General features: G+C 45.6%; 1 protein-coding gene across 4 annotated transcripts in view; it reads right to left on the bottom strand.

Moving 5' to 3' along the window:
- DSCAM (DS cell adhesion molecule) overlaps window positions 1–21,447 on the bottom strand; it is a 587,331-nt gene that overhangs the window by 466,365 nt on the left and 99,519 nt on the right. For all 4 annotated transcript variants that reach the window (XM_075593710.1, XM_075593712.1, XM_075593711.1 and 1 more), the window contains exons 2-3: window positions 16,880–17,197; window positions 14,155–14,301 (exon numbers count right to left, since the gene is read on the bottom strand). In XM_075593710.1, the coding sequence (XP_075449825.1) occupies window positions 14,155–14,301; window positions 16,880–17,197 (465 nt within the window). The remainder of the gene's footprint in view (window positions 1–14,154; window positions 14,302–16,879; window positions 17,198–21,447) is intronic.

The following is a 21,447-nucleotide window of genomic DNA, read 5'->3' as shown; positions in this document are numbered from 1 at the left end:
TATGTTGGGTACATTGACGAGCCCGCAAAAGACGGAGTGGAGTAAACACGTCGAAGCATTGGTACATGCGTATAATTGTACCCGACATGAGTCCACTGGGTATACTCCGTATTTCTTGATGTTCGGAAGGGAAGCCCGGTTACCGGTGGATGTGCGCCTACGGATATATACCGATGGGGTATCCAATAGGACGCATTTCCGATACGTTCAGCGACTAAAGGACAGTTTACAGTTGGCCTACAAATTGGCTGAGCGGACGACCGCACAATTGAATGTGGGGAATAAAAGGCGTTATGACCACAAAGTACGTTACAAGGAAATTCACCCCGGAGATGCGGTCCTTTTACGCAACTTAGGTGTTCCTGGGAAGCATAAATTGGCAGACCGGTGGCGGGAGGGTGTGTATGAGGTGGAGTCACAGATGCCGGGTCTTCCTGTGTACCGGATCAAGGATTCTGAAGGCCGCGTAAAAGTGTGGCATAGGAATCATCTGCTTCTCATACCTCAAGTAGGGACGGATGAATTGGAAGCCTCAGCCACTGCCCTAGATGGAGCAGTTGAATACACAGAGGATGGCTCAGAGACTATAAAAATTGCCACCTCTGAGGATACAATGGAGGGAACCTCTCAAAGGGGCCTTCCGGCCGTGGAGGCATCTCCCGAAGGAGCCACGGGTAAAGAGCCTTTTGGCCCGAACATTGATCATTTGACTCCAGTGAGTCAGCCTCTAGACCCACAAAGTCCATGTTTTACACCCCAAAGAGACTGTGCTAATGCTGAACACCCCTCAAGGGTAGAGATGGAAATACCAGTTGAGACTGAGCACTCTGCAGAGGAAGCAGAGGAGGATTAACCCCGCCGAAGTCAAAGAAACAGTCAACCTCCCATGCGAATGGTATATGATCAGTTTGGGGCACCCCATTATGAGGCTCAGCAGTGGGCTCGGCATAGGATGCAAGCTATGATGGTACTGTTTAATGAGATGTGTAACCTAATCTAAGAAGAGAGGGTTGTGTACATAGTTATATATATGTGGTTAGGTAGTCCAGCGGGGACGCTGGATTCTGGAGGGGGGAGAATGTAAGGATGTGCATATATATTAAAGGTTCCGCGCTGTCAATTACATAGGCAGCGCCATATTGTCCCTGTTTGCCAGCGAAGTTACTGCGTACCAGTTGGGCTGCGCATGCGCGAGGGAAGCGCGCGAAGGGTAATATTAAGTAGAGACTTGGAGGGGGTTGAACTATGAACTCTGACTGTGAGAAGGTCAGCTGAGGCTGAGGACCAATGGGATGCGAGACTGTGTATGCAGGAACCGGATGCGTGTGGGCGGTGGGTCAGAGCAGCGAGGGAGGTGAAGGAGGAGGTTGGCGGAACCTCGTGTGCGAGAGCAGAGGGTCAGTGACCCGTCTGCTTAGGTAGGGTATGCCCACAGCCCCAGGAGCCTTTCCCCTGCCATCGTAGGGTGCTGTATTTGTAAGGACGCCCATAGTCGTCAGGGACGTTCCCCTTTAGTGAGGGTCATATGCGGAGCTGCGGAGCTGCGGAGCTGCGGCCGCCATCTTGGATTTCCCATCTGACGGTGCTGCAGAAGGGAGAGACGGCGCAAGGCTGGATTAACACCAGGGCCCCCTGTGGAGTGTCAAGGTCATCGTAGTGACCGGAAGGTATCCTTATCTACAAGTGCACCTACACCGGTCACCAGGCGCTGATCCCGCCTCCCACTAACTAATTGGGTTTCCTGAGAGAATGCATATGGTACCATACTTTACTGGTTATGAGACATACTCCTAAGGAGAGTGGCAGAGCCGCTTATGTACAGGACATTATCCCAATAAGGTGTGGCCGAGCCACGTTGTGTGTGTGTATGTAAATGTTATATGATAAGTCTGCATATCATTTGTTATTCATGTGTGATATAAAAAGGTTGCTGTTGCATACTGCTGTTGTTAGGTTCTTGCTCAGGGTATAATCTCTATAATGGGGATCCTGGGTGAGTGGAGGCGCTGCACCACAAGTGATAAAGGTATACCCCCAGGCTCCCAATACGCGGAGGCTCAGAGCTCCTGAAGCCACAGGTTTATGCACCGTAGTCCCTTAGTTCAGGTGTTCACAAAAAGGGCTACATTTGGAGGCGCTGCTGAGATCTTAGACCTGGGGTGCCCCCACATTTTTTTGTCTCTATTGTGCAACCAACCCACATCATGTCGGTGCCCTCGGCGCTCGAGGTGCGCAAGTGGGCCCAACGGCGCGGGATTCCCTTGAACCGTGTTTTCGCGCTGGGCCATGTCCCCGCCATGATCTCGTTAGGCACAGTGACCGAGCAGGTCCGAAAGCTTCCTCTCCTGGACAATGCCCAAGTACAAGACCATTTTTATGACCGCGACCAGACCTGGCGCCGGATCTTGTATGCCACTGAACAAGATATATGCCCCGAGGCTTTGCCCCGTATACTGCTGCTGCCCGAGGCTCCGGGGGTGCGCTGTCCCATCGTCCAGGCGGACACCCCTGCGCCCCTGGCCACTTCCACCCCCCGGAGAGAGTATACCCCCTCCGATTGGCGCCGCGACGGGAGGCCCCGACCACTCCCCTGACCGTGGCCTGCACCCTCACTGGCCCGCAGCCCTGAGCTTAGGCTCCTCCTCTACCCCGTCCGGCCTGCGGGCTAGCCTCAACCGACTTAGCCTATCAAGATTGGACGCTTACCCCGCTGTCGGGGATAGCTTACCGGGAGACACCTCTTTGCCCGCCTTAGCTGCCGTTATCCACAATACCACCCAGTCGCTCCAGTACAGGAAGTTAAAGGCCTTCTCCGGGGAGAAACCCACGCCCCAAGGGGAAGTAGGGATAGAGGACTGGCTGGATCATACCGAACAGGTACTACCTGAATGGACCTGCACGGACGCGGTCCGTAGACAGCGCATCGTCGAGTGCTTACGGCCCCCCGCGTCCCACATGGTGCACTACTACCGAGACGACAACCCGGAAGCTGATGCGGCAGACCTCATCTACTGCCTAACCAAGGCGTATGGAGCTCCGGTGGACATGTATACTTTGATGTCGAAATTTCATGCGTTAGCCCAGAAGGAAGGGGAGATGGTATCCGATTTTCTCAGGCGACTACACCTGGATCTCTGGAATATGGTCAGGAAAGGCGTGTTGCCACGGAAAGAAGCCAACGGAATACGTACCACTCAGTTGCTGAGGGGCCTCCTACCCCTACACCCCGTGTCGGTGCGGGTCAGTAGCTGCATAACGCCCGGGCAAGCCCTGTCGTTTCACGACTTAATGGATCGGGTCCAAGCGCACGAGATGGTGTTGTTAGGGCGTGACTTAGCCACCGGGAAGAAGCCACCGCCCGGGGGTAAAGAAGCCAAGAAAGTGGACCCAAAGCCCGACGTGCCTGAACCTGGGGATCTCGATCCCGAGGATGTCCCCACCCCAGTGACACCCAGACCTCGTCCCCCGACTGGGCGAAGTCCCCCAACCAGGAGAGACGAGGCTTACCTCAGCCAAATGCAGTGTTACGCATGCGGAAAGATGGGACATTTACGGGCCCACTGCCCCACCTCGCGGAGGACGTCGTCCCGATCGGCGCAGTCGATGCCGTGCCGGCCCCTGGAGGATGAAAAGGTGTTGCCATCCTCTCCGAGCCCCCGAATTGGCCCCGCCTCCATTATTCGAGTGGTTATTGAGGGCATCTACGCCGCCGCATTATTGGATACGGGATCTCAAGTGACCATCGTGTATCGGCCCTTCTACGACCAACACCTACACCAACTACCGTTGCTATCTGCGGATGCCTTGCGACTACGGGGACTGAGTCATGAAGATTACCCCATAGACGGAGTAGTAAAGGTGCAGTTAGATATTCTCCAGCTGAATACTGGTAAACATCACCCCATGGAAGTGGAGGCCTTAGTGTGCCCCGAGCCGCAGGACCACCCCAGCGCCCCAATCATCTTGGGGACCAACGCTGACATTGTGCGCGCGGTATTCCGCCAGTTTTTGCAGGAAGCAGGAGAAGCCCCACTGCTGGCCCTAGCGGCCTGTCCCGCCCTCCAAGAGGTCTGCGGTAAAATTGCGACTGAGGAAGAGCATGGCGTCCTCTACAGCCAAGAATGGGGACTGACCCAGATTCCCCCGGGGGAAGGACGAATGATGGTCGCCGCTTGCCATTACCCCCGTCGACGGTCGGAGGATCAGCTCTTCACCTTGGAGAGTGTGGCCCAGGACGAACAACGTTTGGGCTACAAAGTACTAACCTCGGTCAAGGAATGGCCCGGGAAGATCCCGAAGCGCACCTGGGTGTATGTGCAGAATATATCCCCGTACCCGATGACTATTGACCGGCGGCAGACGCTAGGAAGGATATACCCGGTAACTTCCGAGGAGGAGGCCTCGACGGGACTAGCTAGGAGCTCGCCTACTACCATAGCGCCGGCATTGGAATTTGACTTTGGCGACTCGCCCCTCCCGGATGAGTGGAGGAAGAGGCTGCAGGATGAGCTACACGACCGAAGGGGTGTGTTCTCCACTGGTGACATGGATGTGGGGTGCAGTCACAGTGCCCACCATACCATCCGAATGAGCGACGCCACCCCCTTCCGGGAGCGCTCCCGCCGGCTTGCCTCAAGGGATGTTGACGAAGTGAGGGGATTAATCGACGAGATGGAAACGGCTGGCATCGTGCGGGAATCTCGGAGCCCTTACGCCTCACCCATTGTGGTAGTCCGCAAGAAGAACGGGACGGTCCGTCTATGTGTGGATGTGTGGATTACAGAACGCTGAATAACCGTACTATCCCCGACCAGTATACACTGCCCCGAATCGAGGACCTCCTGAATGCGTTGACCGGGAGTAAATGGTTCAGTGTGCTCGACCTCCGGTCCGGGTATTATCAAGTGCCCATGGGCCAGGAAGACCAAGAAAAAACGGCCTTCATCTGTCCCTTAGGGTTTTACCAGTTTACCCGCATGCCTCAAGGGATCTGCGGTGCCCCGGCCACGTTCCAGAGACTAATGGAAAAAACCCTCGGAGACCTTAACCCGCGAGAGTGCTTAGTGTACCTGGACGACATTATCGTGTTCGGGCGGACTCTAGAGGAGCATTACGAGAGACTGATGAAGGTGCTGGATAGGCTTGAGGGGGAGGGCCTAAAACTGTCGCTAGACAAGTGCAAATTCTGTCGGACCTCTGTAACGTATGTGGGCCACATTGTGTCAGCTGATGGGGTGTCCACCGACCCAGGGAAGATCGAGGCGGTGATGAACTGGCCCAGACCTCAAAATGTTCAAGAGCTGCGGTCTTTCTTGGGGTTTTGTGGCTATTATCGGCGGTTCGTGGAGGGGTATTCCAGCAAGGCCAAGAGACTGAATGACCTTCTCAAGGTGTATCCGGGAGAAACCGGGAGAAAGGGGAGCTCGGCGCAGACACCCTTTGGGAAGACATGGACTCCAGAATGTGAACAGGCCTTCAAACACTTAAAGACCAGCCTCACTCAGGCCCCCGTCTTGGCCTACGCGGATCCTGAGCGAGACTATGTCCTACATGTCGATGCTAGCCTCAGCGGGCTAGGAGCGGTTTTGCATCAGAAGTATGAGACCGGGCTACGTCCAGTGGCCTACGCGAGCCGAAGTTTAACCCCTAGCGAGCAGAATTACCCGGTCCATAAGTTGGAATTTTTGGCGCTAAAATGGGCGGTGGTGGACAAGCTGCACGATTATCTATATGGAGTACCGTTCGAAGTACGCACGGACAACAATCCCATGACCTATATCAATACGTCTGCCAAATTGGATGCCACCGGACACCGTTGGTTAGCTGCTCTAGCCAATTACCGGTTCAACCTTAAATACAAACCCGGACCCACCAACATAGGTGCCGACGCTCTGTCTCGTCGACCTGGTCTGCAATCCACCCCTGATGAGGAAGTCTGGGAGGAGATACCGGGCCCCGGGATTCGTGCTCTCTGTTCAGTAGCGGCGATAGTCGATGACAACGTAGCATTCTCGGAATTACGGGTGGTTGACTCGTTGGGATGTCATTCGCAGGCTGTTCCTCGGGCCTATCAAGGTCGAGACGGGATGAATATCAATGAAGATAATATCATAGCGTGGAAGGATCTAGTGCGTTATCAGACACAAGACCCCATAGTGGAGCTAGCCCGTCAAGCTGTACAGCAAGATAATCCGTCTATACTGAAGCGGGCCCCCAAAGACTTGGTGAAGCTCCTGTTAAATGAGTTTGGGAAGTTTGAAATGGACAATTGTTTGTTATATCGGGTGATCTCCTATCATAACCATCCCGATCGGCGTCAGTTGTTTTTACCGGAACGTTTGAGAACACTAGTCCTCCGGGCCCTTCACGATGACCATGGTCACCTGGGCATTGACAAGACCTTTGGACTACTGCAGGATAGGTTCTATTGGCCGAGAATGAGGGAGTCAGTGGAGCAACATTGTAGGAAGTGTAATCGTTGTTTACAAAGGAAGACACTGCCTACCAGGGCGGCTCCTATGGCACACTTGAAAAGTTCGGGTCCCATGGATTTGGTGTGTATGGATTTTCTTTGTATCGAACCCGACAGTCGGGGAGTTAGTAATGTTCTGGTGATCACTGACCACTACACTAGGTACGCCCAAGCGTTCCCTACGAAAGACCAGAAGGCCGTAACGGTAGCCCGAGTACTATGGGAAAAATATTTCATTCACTATGGGTTACCAAATCGTCTTCACTCCGATCAGGGCCGGGATTTTGAAAGTACACTGATACGGGAGTTGCTCACCCTACTGAACGTTGCCAAGTCACATACTACCCCGTACCACCCCGAAGGGGATGCCTTGCCCGAACCGTTCAATCGCACCTTGTTGGATATGTTGGGTACATTGACGAGCCCGCAAAAGACGGAGTGGAGTAAACACGTCGAAGCATTGGTACATGCGTATAATTGTACCCGACATGAGTCCACTGGGTATACTCCGTATTTCTTGATGTTCGGAAGGGAAGCCCGGTTACCGGTGGATGTGCGCCTACGGATATATACCGATGGGGTATCCAATAGGACGCATTTCCGATACGTTCAGCGACTAAAGGACAGTTTACAGTTGGCCTACAAATTGGCTGAGCGGACGACCGCACAATTGAATGTGGGGAATAAAAGGCGTTATGACCACAAAGTACGTTACAAGGAAATTCACCCCGGAGATGCGGTCCTTTTACGCAACTTAGGTGTTCCTGGGAAGCATAAATTGGCAGACCGGTGGCGGGAGGGTGTGTATGAGGTGGAGTCACAGATGCCGGGTCTTCCTGTGTACCGGATCAAGGATTCTGAAGGCCGCGTAAAAGTGTGGCATAGGAATCATCTGCTTCTCATACCTCAAGTAGGGACGGATGAATTGGAAGCCTCAGCCACTGCCCTAGATGGAGCAGTTGAATACACAGAGGATGGCTCAGAGACTATAAAAATTGCCACCAATGGAGGGAACCTCTCAAAGGGGCCTTCCGGCCGTGGAGGCATCTCCCGAAGGAGCCACGGGTAAAGAGCCTTTTGGCCCGAACATTGATCATTTGACTCCAGTGAGTCAGCCTCTAGACCCACAAAGTCCATGTTTTACACCCCAAAGAGACTGTGCTAATGCTGAACACCCCTCAAGGGTAGAGATGGAAATACCAGTTGAGACTGAGCACTCTGCAGAGGAAGCAGAGGAGGATCAACCCCGCCGAAGTCAAAGAAACAGTCAACCTCCCATGCGAATGGCATATGATCAGTTTGGGGCACCCCATTATGAGGCTCAGCAGTGGGCTCGGCATAGGATGCAAGCTATTATGGTACTGTTTAATGAGATGTGTAACCTAATCTAAGAAGAGAGGGTTGTGTACATAGTTATATATATGTGGTTAGGTAGTCCAGCGGGGACGCTGGATTCTGGAGGGGGGAGAATGTAAGGATGTGCATATATATTAAAGGTTCCGCGCTGTCAATTACATAGGCAGCGCCATATTGTCCCTGTTTGCCAGCGAAGTTACTGCGTACCAGTTGGGCTGCGCATGCGCGAGGGAAGCGCGCGAAGGGTAATATTAAGTAGAGACTTGGAGGGGGTTGAACTATGAACTCTGACTGTGAGAAGGTCAGCTGAGGCTGAGGACCAATGGGATGCGAGACTGTGTATGCAGGAACCGGATGCGTGTGGGCGGTGGGTCAGAGCAGCGAGGGAGGTGAAGGAGGAGGTTGGCGGAACCTCGTGTGCGAGAGCAGAGGGTCAGTGACCCGTCTGCTTAGGTAGGGTATGCCCACAGCCCCAGGAGCCTTTCCCCTGCCATCGTAGGGTGCTGTATTTGTAAGGACGCCCATAGTCGTCAGGGACGTTCCCCTTTAGTGAGGGTCATATGCGGAGCTGCGGAGCTGCGGAGCTGCGGCCGCCATCTTGGATTTCCCATCTGACGGTGCTGCAGAAGGGAGAGACGGCGCAAGGCTGGATTAACACCAGGGCCCCCTGTGGAGTGTCAAGGTCATCGTAGTGACCGGAAGGTATCCTTATCTACAAGTGCACCTACACCGGTCACCAGGCGCTGATCCCGCCTCCCACTAACTAATTGGGTTTCCTGAGAGAATGCATATGGTACCATACTTTACTGGTTATGAGACATACTCCTAAGGAGAGTGGCAGAGCCGCTTATGTACAGGACATTATCCCAATAAGGTGTGGCCGAGCCACGTTGTGTGTGTGTATGTAAATGTTATATGATAAGTCTGCATATCATTTGTTATTCATGTGTGATATAAAAAGGTTGCTGTTGCATACTGCTGTTGTTAGGTTCTTGCTCAGGGTATAATCTCTATAATGGGGATCCTGGGTGAGTGGAGGCGCTGCACCACAAGTGATAAAGGTATACCCCCAGGCTCCCAATACGCGGAGGCTCAGAGCTCCTGAAGCCACAGGTTTATGCACCGTAGTCCCTTAGTTCAGGTGTTCACAAAAAGGGCTACATATATATATATATATATATATATATATATATATATATATATATATATATATATATATATATATATATATACTGTATATATATATATATACTGTATATATATATATATCTATATCTATATATATAAATACATACTGTATATATATATATCTATATCTATATATATAAATACATACTGTATATATATATATATATATATATATATATATATATATATATATATATATATATATATATATATATATATATATATACACACACATATATATATATATATATATACATATATACATATACACACACACACACACACACACACACACACACACACACACACACACACACACACACACACTGGTTTGCACTTTAATGATTGGGAATACAATTCAAATGAATGCTTTATTTGTTTAAGAACGGAGAGACCTAATAACAGCTATACATAGTTTAGTATTTTAATATACAAAATAATGTCCATTGCCTTGGAAGGGAGGTAGAACATATTTATATGCCGTTCTTGCAGCACCACAATACAAGCATCACATTATATACATGTAACATGGCTGGCCCAGATTGCCTCTCTGCCTCCTGTCACGTAAGCCCTGATAGCTACAGGCTGTGGCAGGCAATCCTGTGGGCATCGACCCCCCTCATTCTGACTCCCTGACTGACGGAAGTGGTGGTGTCATAGGAATCTGTGTGCAGCCTAACATGGTGCAGATCCTGTACCCTCCCCTTCCATGCCTCAGGGAGGAAGTGCAAATTTGTAGTGTATCTTCGTCCACCCATTCTAGGGAGTGGAAGTGTGTGCCATCTCCCCCCGGCTGGGAGGTAGGCCAGTAAGTCCCTCATGGTCTGGCTGGCCAAGGAAGATCTGATGCCTCTATTGGAAGAAAGCTAGCACCATCCAGAGGCCTGGAATCCTCTGTGACCCATGCATCCGCTGTGAGAACATCTACAGTGACTGCTTAAATAAAGCCCCTTTGTTTTATATACCCCTGTTGAGTTCTCTGTCTATTGGGCAGTAAGGGGGGAAGAAGTCTGTTTCAGTGGGAGACTGTCTCTGGATATCCTGGAGCTGGATCCGCCAACACCATGGGAAAAGCCTGGACTCATCAAAACCCTGTCCTGGTCCCCACAACATCGCGGACACTCAGCTCTCCTGGACCCTCACAGGTATGACCGCACCACAAACACCTGTAGCAGCAGCAACATCTCCCGGGGGGGGGGGGGAGGAGGGGGAACAGTGCTACATACAAACTGTTGTTCTTGTGGAAATGTCCTTTAGCTTTTTGTATTGATTACCATTTCTTTGGCAAAACCTAAAGCAGTTTTCTATTTCATAGATATCACATTATTTCAGTGGGCCCACTTAAATATGGTCAGAATTGTTATTTTCACAAGACATTCTCAATGCTTTAGCTTAAACAACTGCAAATATGGAAATCACTTCTCATTTTTGTCTAATTTAGGTATATGTTTCTGGCTAGAAGCATCTGGGCCTAAATTAAATCACTGCCAAAAGCAATGCGCTGATGGAAGTAAACTGGTAAAACAGGGTTAAACAGATCTTAATCTAGGAAACAAGCATTCAAAAAATGTGGAAAGACTGTACATGACCGTATTTTTAATTGATTGAAAACCCCAATATATGGCACTTCCCAGGACTAGGGATATACAGGTGCAGCCACGAGTATTTAAACACTTGCCTTGGAAAATCTGGGGCAATCTCCCAGTAATGCTGCAACATTTCTGTGACATTTCTGCAGACAGACTAATGGCCCATCGGATTAACACAGCAGGGGTCCCTGGCAGTCCCATTAAAACTGACCAGGGATACCTGCTGTGTTAATCCGATGGGCCATTAGTCTGTCTGCAGAAATGTCACAGAAATGTTGCAGCATTACTGGGAGAATGACCCAGATTTTTCAAAGTAGTGTTAGGATACTCGTAGCTGCATCTGTAGAAACATAAAGTAGCATGTAGTAGCATATTTACAAAGCTGGGCAATTCCATATAAGACACCGTCCAGCTCACTCAAAGACCATAAGCACCACTTTGTAAAGGAGCCTGCGGGATTTTTGGTGCACGCTCTCCCTTTGCGACTTGGTAGTTGGTACTAGTGACTGGCAAATAGAATGGTGCAGATTTTCCTGCGTACCAAGCCCTGCACAAACAAGAAAACACAGGATTCCTGACGCATGAAGAAAGATACGGATTTAAGGACCACTGGTTATTGTTGGTCTTTGTACAGCTATAGTTGATAAGATGTAAGAGGATAGCTTCCTATTCACAGATTTTAATACCAAACAATGCACGTTTTCCCGACTGAAAATATTTCCTTGCAGTGAAAAAACAGGTCGATATTCTTGCAACCTATTTATCAACATTGGAAATATAAGACCGACAGGATAATCAATAGCTATCGTTTGAGGCTTTGGCTATTTTATTAGGATAGAAGAATGGTTGCGCTGGTAAAATATTCCTGTTTTGTTTTGAACCTCCGTACGATATAAAATAAAAATGGCAGGCGCCCCATACTTCGTAAGCTCCATTGGGAGCCGAAACGTTGAGGAATAAAGAATCACGTTTTTGTGCAAGTATAGAGTGCCCGCCATTTTCATTTATAGAGGATCCACGCAACAACGGAGCGAGTAAAATTCTTCAATACAAAGTATCACTCTTGTTTCACTATAAACATGTGCCACTTTGCCATTATGTTACAGAGTTAATAATGTTATGCCTTAGTGATTGGGCTAGTTACAGTAACCTGCAGGCTAGTGGGAGTTTTTCAATTGAATATATAACATCTTTCAAAGTGAATTCAGCAGCAACTTTGGCAGACATTGTGGGATATCTCCTCTAATACTTGAATATACTACCTGGGATTTGTTTATATGTTGAGAGTCTTTCATAAATGTACTGTATATGGACTTTTTTTAGTGAATCATCACTTGGGAGTGTCACTCCCACTTTCTCCATTTTAATTTATGCATTATATTTCATAAAGTATTTGGGCAGTAGCATCTTTCCAGCTCTCGAGACTACTTTATTAACGGTGTGCCATGATTTACTTGATACTCATACAGAAATAGAAGAAACACACACCCCCCCCCCTGTATTAAAGAGCTCCAATTACCAGGTCTACCAAAAACCTGCTCAGACTGAAGCCAGGACCTGACTATCAAGTTAATCTTCCATTACTTGGTCTGTAATAGAGTCCATTAAGATGGCCTCGGCCACCCGCCTGATCGATATAGGCCCCAATTTAATAAGCTGTGCAACCATTATCATCTCTTTAGAAAAGCCTCATTCATATTCCCCTAGTCAATATGCTGTGAATATATCTTCTATTTTTGGAAGATATATTAGTCTCAATGATTGGATTGGGACTAAACTCTTCTCCAATGCATGGAAGAGGTCCTCACAGAATATTCAACCCCGGTCTACGTTGGAAATAGTGCGACAAAAGCGGGTTGAAACATAATTCAATAATGTTAATTGGGAACCAAGCCAAGAACATTGCTTTTGTAAGGTCACAAATGATAACATTAGCTTTCACCACACTTTTAAAATTGAACTAATGAAATTCTCACCTTTAATTCCTTACATCCATACACAATAGATGTGTACAATAGGCACACCTTAAAGCACAATAGGTATAATTGGGTGCACGGGTCAGGTAATAAAGCAAAAAAAATACTTCACCCATACAAGATACAATGAAGAAGACAACACTCCAGGGATAAGGTTCAAATGCAAAAAGTGTATTGAATGCCAACGTTTCAGTTCAACTGAGGAACCTCCAATTGCCCTGATGAAGGTTCTTTGTTGAACCAAAACGTTGTAATTAAATACACTTTTTGCATTTGAATCTTATCCCTGGAGTGTTGAGTCTTCTTCATCGTAACGTTACAGGTTACTTGCATATCAAAGACAACACCTGTGTTAAGTTTAACGATTTCAAATGAATTCATGATTGTTGTCTTCGATTATATGACTTTAATCAGATAGTATGCCATTTTGTAAGACAAGGCGTTTTTCTTTTTGAGTGTTGGGGTACACCCCTTAATTACATACAGTATTTCATAGCACAGTAAGCTGGGCAATACACCCTTAATAACATTTTCCATGCCAGGGCACAACACAGACAAAGATGGTACTGGATAGCATGGCCCAAATGTATGTACAGTATGTACTGTATTAATATGATCCAGTGAAAATAGAATATCATGTAGATGTAAAGATGTAAGTAGATCACAAACTTCACAAACGTGTGGATCATATCACACATCAACATGTACTTTGAAGTCCCTTGTAATAAAGGATTTGAAAATAATCCAGACTCACCAGCTTTGTGACAGGTTATTCCAAGCAGTACACATTACTTTTCATGGAAGATCCAGTTTCAGGTATAGGTTTCCTATGCATTATAAAGTGACTTCAAAAGACAAAATTGAAGCCATCTGGTTACTAAGCAACCTGGAAATAACCAGAGATTTCAACCGACCTCTACTACAGTCCAGCAAAATCTCAAATGATCGTGCTAAGCTATGGCTTCTATTTAGGGTATGCCAAAAGAAGATAGGAGCATTTTCTCTTCCAATTTTGTCCTTGTGACCCAACAACTTTATAATAACATTTTGTAAAGCAACATAAATTCCTCATTTGCAATTACAAACCAAAGTCACAAAAGTGACCCGAGGATTTTATTTATTGTTTCACTTTTTCAATGTTTCTACATTAGGCTGATGCAACATTTATATGCACAATTTAAATTACTCCATCATTCATCTTAACCCTATACAGTTTATGTAGCATGTATTTTTCAACGTCCATGAAACGCCTGTTAAAATATTCCAACACTATCGTAATTGAAAACAAAACATTGACCATATTGTGTAATGCTCAGAACTAAACAATTCTGCATAACCATGATACCAAAAAAACGTTAACCAGAATTGAAGTAGCCATGGGAGACGAGATATACGTATTTCGTAGAATGTTACGAATTGTTAAATTATTGAGAGTTCCAATTGCAGGTGATCACTGAAAATAAAAATATAATACTTACAAGTCAGCCAACTTCCGGCATTCCACACCTCATGGAAAGCAGAAGTTTTCCAAAAGTAGAGGAGGATCCATTAAAACGGAATAAAGTCAACCTACCTGAGACAAGTGAGACTGTGTCTTTCTCCCATGAGACAACAGTGACGTATGCCTCCACAGAGGAGGGGATAATGCACTTGAAGACTACTGCATTGCCTCTCATGGCTTTCTGATCATCCACACGGACCGTGTAGGGTTCCCGTAAAACTAAAAACAGAAAACAAACATGCTTAGAAAGCCCAGGACGAATGGCGAGATGTGTCCTTGAAATCGTTAACAGATGAAAACTTTCTTTGGGACCAGGATTTCGTTTCTAAAAACAGTACAACATATAATATACAGTAGTTGTGAATATATGGCTGCCCCACAGCTGTCCCCATGCACTACAGAATCCCAGATAGATAGACCGTGTTTTGCAAAGACTCTGCACCTCCAAGTCAGGTGTGGTTCAAAATTAACTCGCCTAAAATAGTGGGGGGTTTAACAGAGTGATTATATTGGATTTTTCTTAACTGGTAACACATTTTACAAAAGATAGTTGCTGGTTTATAGGAGCGGAGACTAAATCAGACTAAAGAAACCAGCCAGACTAGTGTCAAAGGAAAGGAATAATGTGAAAAGCATAGAGAAAGGGAATGCAGGCTTCTGAAGCAAGGAAAGTCTGGAAGGTCGAAAATCATCTGTTTTATTGCGGTTTATCTACATAAATTAAGCTGTTCAGTTTATGGTTGGTGTGTGATTAAAGTTTGTTTTATGTACAAAACAATGATAAATATGCAGGCTTAAAGCTTTTGGAGCTTGTCAAATAGAAGCGCACACACACGGCAAGCAGCAAAGTCTGCAAACATTGAGACTCCTCCTGGTGTTTGACACAGTCACATGTTGCACAAAATCCAGCAGTGGCGGAATAAGACTCTCCGGGGCTCCTGGGCATGAAGACTTTGGGGGCCTTTCATTGAGGCAGGCCCTCCTCCTCAAGTCATGGTGGTTGCCATGACAACATGACACTGCAGGAGGAGGGCCACTCCGGAGAAGTTAAGACACACCACACACTCACTCCTCCAGATTCCTTCTCCGGTTGGGCGGAAGTTGGATCTCGGCGCGACAGGAGGAGGGAGAGTATGGCAGACAGTGACCATCCGGCTTCTGCATAGGGAGCTGGGGAGCCGCAGCATCAGCCCACCACAACAAAATGGGGCCCCCCTAACCTTCGGGGTGCCTAGACCCGTGCTTTCTGTATAATCCGGCACTGATAAGATCTATTTAACATGGGTACTAGAAGGTATGCACATTTTATAAACCAGGTCCTCAATCTCTATTTATAGACATATCAATACAAAGGCTTGAAGAACATATTTTCAGGTCATACACATCACCAAGAAACTGTAATCCCAACTCGTTTCATGTGCCTCTGTGTCGAAGCATAAGAAAACGAGACAGGTAAATCCCTAGTAATAGCAGGTGTAGATAGCTGGCTGATATTAACACCTTCTACTACAAGGGATTTAGCCATTTCTCAGTGTTCATTTCATGCGTTGCGCCTTTATTTGATATTATATACGGCGCTACATACAGTACTATTATATTGCCAGTACCACCCTATTTTAAACTACATATTAAAAGTTAATCAGCTAACCCATATATCTACCTGATACCTGGTTGTTCTGTGCCAATTTAAAGGATTTCTTCTTCTTATAGCTTTTGTCTATTGTATATATCCTTATTAAGCACCTCCCACTCACACGTTCATATGTTCCCACTAGCTGAGCAAGGGTCCTTTGTGTTGTTTTGTTTGGGGAGGTGCAGGATAGAAGTAAATGGGGACTCTAGTTTATTATTATTATTAATAATAATAATAATAATATAATACGAATGATTAAATGTTCATCGTCGGGTTTGCAAGATCCTACGGTGACACATTGTTTCCTACATCAGGAGAAAATATTGTACACGTACAGGGGGCAATTTCAGGTCCATCAATAATCATTAAACAATTTCCGTGAATAAAATACAAATTGGGATGCAGAAAAAGATCTAAAAATAATACTATAACCATGTGAGCACACAGGGGATGTAACATTTAATTTTTTTTTCATTCAAATTCATGATGCATCCTATCAACAACTTTCTAATTAGTTCTCCACAGGGTTGGGTGTGATATAATACTGTATATGTATTAATAAAGTAATATCTTTTTTTTAATTTATTTTTCCTATAATCTTCTTGTGCTGATATTCATTTCAATTTGGAATGTTACACATTTCGACACTATTTTTTCTACCTTGCACATACAGGCCGTGTGCATATATATATATATATATATATATATATATATATATATATATATATATATATATATATATATATATATATATATATACATACATATACATATATATATATATATATATGTGTATCTCGAAAGCTCGCACAAATAAAAGCATTTCGTTAGCCGCAGAACGGTATCATCTATTTATTTTTTGATTATTGAAGCTCAGCTAACACGGTACTGATAGCTCTACATATGTGTGTGTGTGTCTATATATATATATATATATATATATATATATATAGACACACACATATACATACACACATATATATTTGTGAATGTGCTCAATGATATGAGATATGAGATAAAAATTAGATATTTTTATTTGCTATACAAATACACATGGACCCATCCCAAAGAGTATTGGTTTTAAAACCTGTGATTATTAAAATCTCCTTAGAAATCACATTTTAGGTTTAAAGTGCTTAATATGAACATAGTATTCACACTTACCGGCCTTAATGTGGACATCCTGACTCCTGATTTTCCCTGAAGGATTTTCAGCTGTGCAATAGTAAGTATTATCATGGATTAAGTTATTAAAGCTTGAAGGAGGGAAGGGGAAAATTTGGAGAGTGCCATTGGGGTGGACGTGGCGGATCCCAGGGACATCGTAGATCTCCTCGCCCGTTGCTAGGTACCATCTGAGTGTCACAGGAGGGATTCCTCCTGCAGGACAGGGCACCAGTGACCCCGTGGTGCTTGCAAACACTACCTCTTGCAAAGATGCATTGACAAAATATAGGCTGGCGTGTAGATCTTCACTGGAAACTGAAAAGCAAAGAAAGAAGACGAGGGTTAAACAGAATTCATCTCTTCAGCACACTTGTCAGAACTCCATGTACAAATTCTCATCACGAAGACTTGGGCTAAATTATGTCTGTAAAGTTACGTGCGTGACCTTTCAGGTCCCGTATTTTTTAAAACTGCAGATAATTGCAGTAATGGTTTCAGACTTCAGAACAAGTAGGTCATTACAATAATCTCAAGAGTCTAAAAGTAGAAAACCGTTAGTGCTTCTGACTCCAAACTTGGAACTCCATGTAACGAGGACTTGTCTATTTTCATACCAGTCAGCTGTGAGCTGGAAGCACGTTTTCAATATTTATCAGAAATGGTTTTTAGAACAGTACTGCAGTTGCAGAACTTGCAAGGTTGTTTTTTTTGGTATAGTTTAGATCTGAGTGGGCAACTCCAGTCCTCAAGGGGTACCAACAGTTCAGGTTTATCGGATATATGTGCTCCAGCACAGGTTGGCTCAGTCGAAGCAGGTATATTCTATAAACCTGACCTGTTGGTGGCAACTGAGGACTGGAGTTGCACACACCTGATTTAGATGGACACCGCCCTCCCTCTCTTGCATTATGTTACTGCTCCATCAAGCAAGGAGAAGGTACCTAAAGTCTCCTTATGAAAGGGCCACATCCATGTAATCCATCTACAATAGAAAAGATCACACATTGCTGATACCAACGAGGTTTTGCAAACAACGTCCAACTTGTCAAACAAACATATCTATTGTTATTCTGTCGAAGCCATGTTTAAAAAAAAAAATGGGGAGAGTAGACAGGGAACAAGGTTTGTAAAGGGGATGCAGATAATTATAGTGGATACAGAACATTCAACTAAAAAAGGGCATTTGACATGTGTATTGGTATTGAGCTTTTTGTTTTTCCATGCACTACTCGGCTTCGCCTCGGGCATTCAACTCTTCCAGCCAGGGCACTATTGGCCAGTAGTGCCCTGTTCTGAGGGGATTACTACTATTATAGGCTGAATGTACAGTAGGCTTTTTTCACAATCCGGATTCCGGAATCCACATCTTGGATGGTTCAAAATCTGTTCGCATTGTATCCAATGGCGGTTTTGAATTAATCCGCATGGATTAAAACTGGAACAATCCACGGACAGATTTTACACCGCAGAACGGATTTGGAATGGAAAGCACGGGAAATTCTGGGAAATTCTGGGAAATTGATTTTGACAGTTTCGGCCATCTCTAGCTAGTACAGTATATACAGTATAATGAAGAAAACAGAACTCACAGGAGCTCGACTGAATTTTCAGGTCAGATTATGGTTCCGATTGTTCCGATATATTTATGATCTAAAATATGCCACTGTACAGTTCATGACGTAACCAAATATTGCCAAATTTATTTTGCCAAAATTAACACACTGCACATGAGAGCATCCAATCTAATGGGGTAGAGTGGAAACACAAGGCAGTGTCTATACAAACCTGTATGTTGATGTAAACTGTACAATGCTGTATATTCGGAAGCTCATGGTACTGTATACATGAAACCCTTAAAACAGAGGATCACGATTAAACTTCCCAAACCAACGGGTCTTGCTTTTTAGGTGTATATCTGTACCACCTGAGAGTGAATAAAGTAACAACACCAATTGGACAAACCTTGCTATTAGTTAAGTGGGAATGTTAAAATCAGTAGATTGAAAAAAAAAAAAAAAACATAACATGTATGTACTAATAACAAAAAGTTACCCAACCAGAAGTCTCTACAACTTTGTAAGAGGATAATTGACCAGCAGATCCAAACCAGAAGGGAACCTTTTGGTGTACATTTTATTAGTGCAGTAGCTGTTTAGGAAAGGTTTATTAGATGCTGTGATCATGGGTAAATAATCTCGTTACATCCCTAATCGTCTCTTCTGCTCAACCCAAGGCCAAACCTCACGTTTGCCCCTTTTACATCAGAAACACTCTTGAAAGGGTAGAGCCCCTTCAAATTTCCCTGTGCTGCAGAGATTCACTCCAGGTATATGAAATCCATTTAAAATCAGCAACATGATGATAGACCATAAAGGGTTAACACATATGATGAAAAGCACATGAGTCTACTGACTCTCCCCTATTGTGGGAGCAGCCTGGCAACATACAGAGGGTTGACCCAGTAGGTTAAATAACCTGCTAATGACCCCTCAAAGATATAAATAGTGCTCTGAAAGTGGCTGTTCCCCTGGGGTGCTTTAGGAATAAGAGATAAACTTACTCAGTTCTTTGCTTGGTCTGTTTCAGTTGGCGTGCTCCAGGCTTGTGAGCAGTAGAGTAGCAAGGTATCCTCTCCATAGGAAAGTAATCAGCAGGCACTGCTTAGACAAAAATGGCAAGAAGGCTGGGCAAAAAATATATAAAAGCCTTTATTGGTTCCCGGCAAACATGGGTAAAAAAGGGGAGGAGTCCCCCCTCAGCGCTCTGATGCGTTTCGTCCGCACAGGGACTTTGTCAAAGAGGACTCTTTGACAAAGTCCCTGTGCGGACGAAACGCGTCAGAGCGCTGAGGGGGGACTCCTCCCCTTTTTTATCCATGTTTGCCGGGAACCAATAAAGGCTTTTATATATTTTTTGCACAGTCCAGCCTTCTTGCCATTTTTGTCTAAGCAGTGCCCGCTGATTACTTTCCTATGGAGAGGATACCTTGCCCCTTTTACATCGACAGCCCTCTCCTGTCTAAACCTTTTGTATTTACTAATCTCTCCCTACCTATTGAACGCTCTTCCACCAAATATTCGCCCAGCACCTTCACTTTCCACAGTCACAGCTCAGCTGAAAATACACCTGTTAAAAGAAGCATCTCATAAAAATTATCTACGCCTCTACTACAAACTCCAGATGCATTTGACCTCCCAATTGCCCTTTTAACTATGCACTTTTACCCCTACTGTGTGTGTAAGCCTCCCAACCTACCACTTCAATTCTAAGTTTTTCAGGGCAAGGCCTTCTTTTGCCCTCTGCTCTCAATTACCTGTTGCACTTCTCCCCATTGTAATTGACCTATTGTAATTTTGGGCACATTGTTGGGGGCTATATAAATAAAATGATACATACATAGATTTACCCTTCCATGGACACCAAGCCTCCGTGCTTATATCTGTACGTGTTCCTATCGTGGTGTGGTGGTTATATTAAGCCGTAAGTGGAAGTATCCATTCACAAAAGTTAGAAGGGCGATAAAACAGGCAGAATGAGAATTGGGGGGTGGAGTGGCGCCTTAAAACCTGACCTGTTGCTGGGGTCTCGAGGATTGGAGTTGAGACCTCCTGGGATAATGTGTACAAGTTACAAATATATAAATATAATGCATTTTTGACTTAAGATCTCAGGCAACATCTCCGCGCTGAACGGTTGCTGAAGGCATATGAGGTAGAAAATCATTAGTCTGATTACCTCCTAATGTCCTGTTTTTTTCGTATCCCCCGTTTTGATCCTTTGGCGGAGAAACATGCACGTTAATTAAGTGCAAGACTGGATCATTTCAAACCACCAAGCAAGGGAGTAGCTTCTCTGTGCAACTGCTATTAGAGGCTATGATGGAAATTGTTAAATCAGCTGAGCCTTTGTTGATCCAGGCGACTTGTGTTGCCATGGCAGGTCAAATGTTCAGATTGATGCAGGAAACATGCAATATTCTTGCCTCACAACCAGCAAGGAAATTATTAGCAGTTTAACTAGTCCAGATACGTGTTTAAAAATGCATTTGGATCTGTGAACAATCCTTCTATACCCACCATTATATCTATACTCATACTGGGGATCCTGGGGTGTATGTATATCTACTAAACAGCGCCTCCACCTGAGATGGATCCTCACATAGTAGGATTACCCCTCCCAAGACAATATGCCCAGTAATACACACACAGAGTATGGGAAACAGTATTTACTGGGAGGTAATAAACAATGACATCACTAGGAACAGAAATAGACATATGTATACCAACCCGCTGAATATCTCCACAGTACTTGGGTGCAGGGGCACCAGTGTCCAGACCCCAATGGCCTTTCCTACCCCCAAGTGTGAGACAGCACTGCCCACGTGAATGTTGGTGCACTTATGCGGATTTTTCCCGGGCGCTCCAGTCCCCGGGTGTAGCTGAACAACAGTCAATGGGCAGTCTGCTCCGACGACGCCTTCCGCCTCTGTGTGGGGTGGTCTCCAGCCGCAGCGTCCCACCGTATAGTCTCTGAATGTAGGTGTCTGATCCCAGATCATAAGTTCT

This window comes from Ascaphus truei, chromosome 3 (assembly GCF_040206685.1).
Source record: "Ascaphus truei isolate aAscTru1 chromosome 3, aAscTru1.hap1, whole genome shotgun sequence".
NCBI classification, from domain to species: domain Eukaryota; kingdom Metazoa; phylum Chordata; class Amphibia; order Anura; family Ascaphidae; genus Ascaphus; species Ascaphus truei.
Note: the sequence above shows the minus strand (reverse complement) of the source record. Positions and strands in the feature narration are given on the sequence as shown.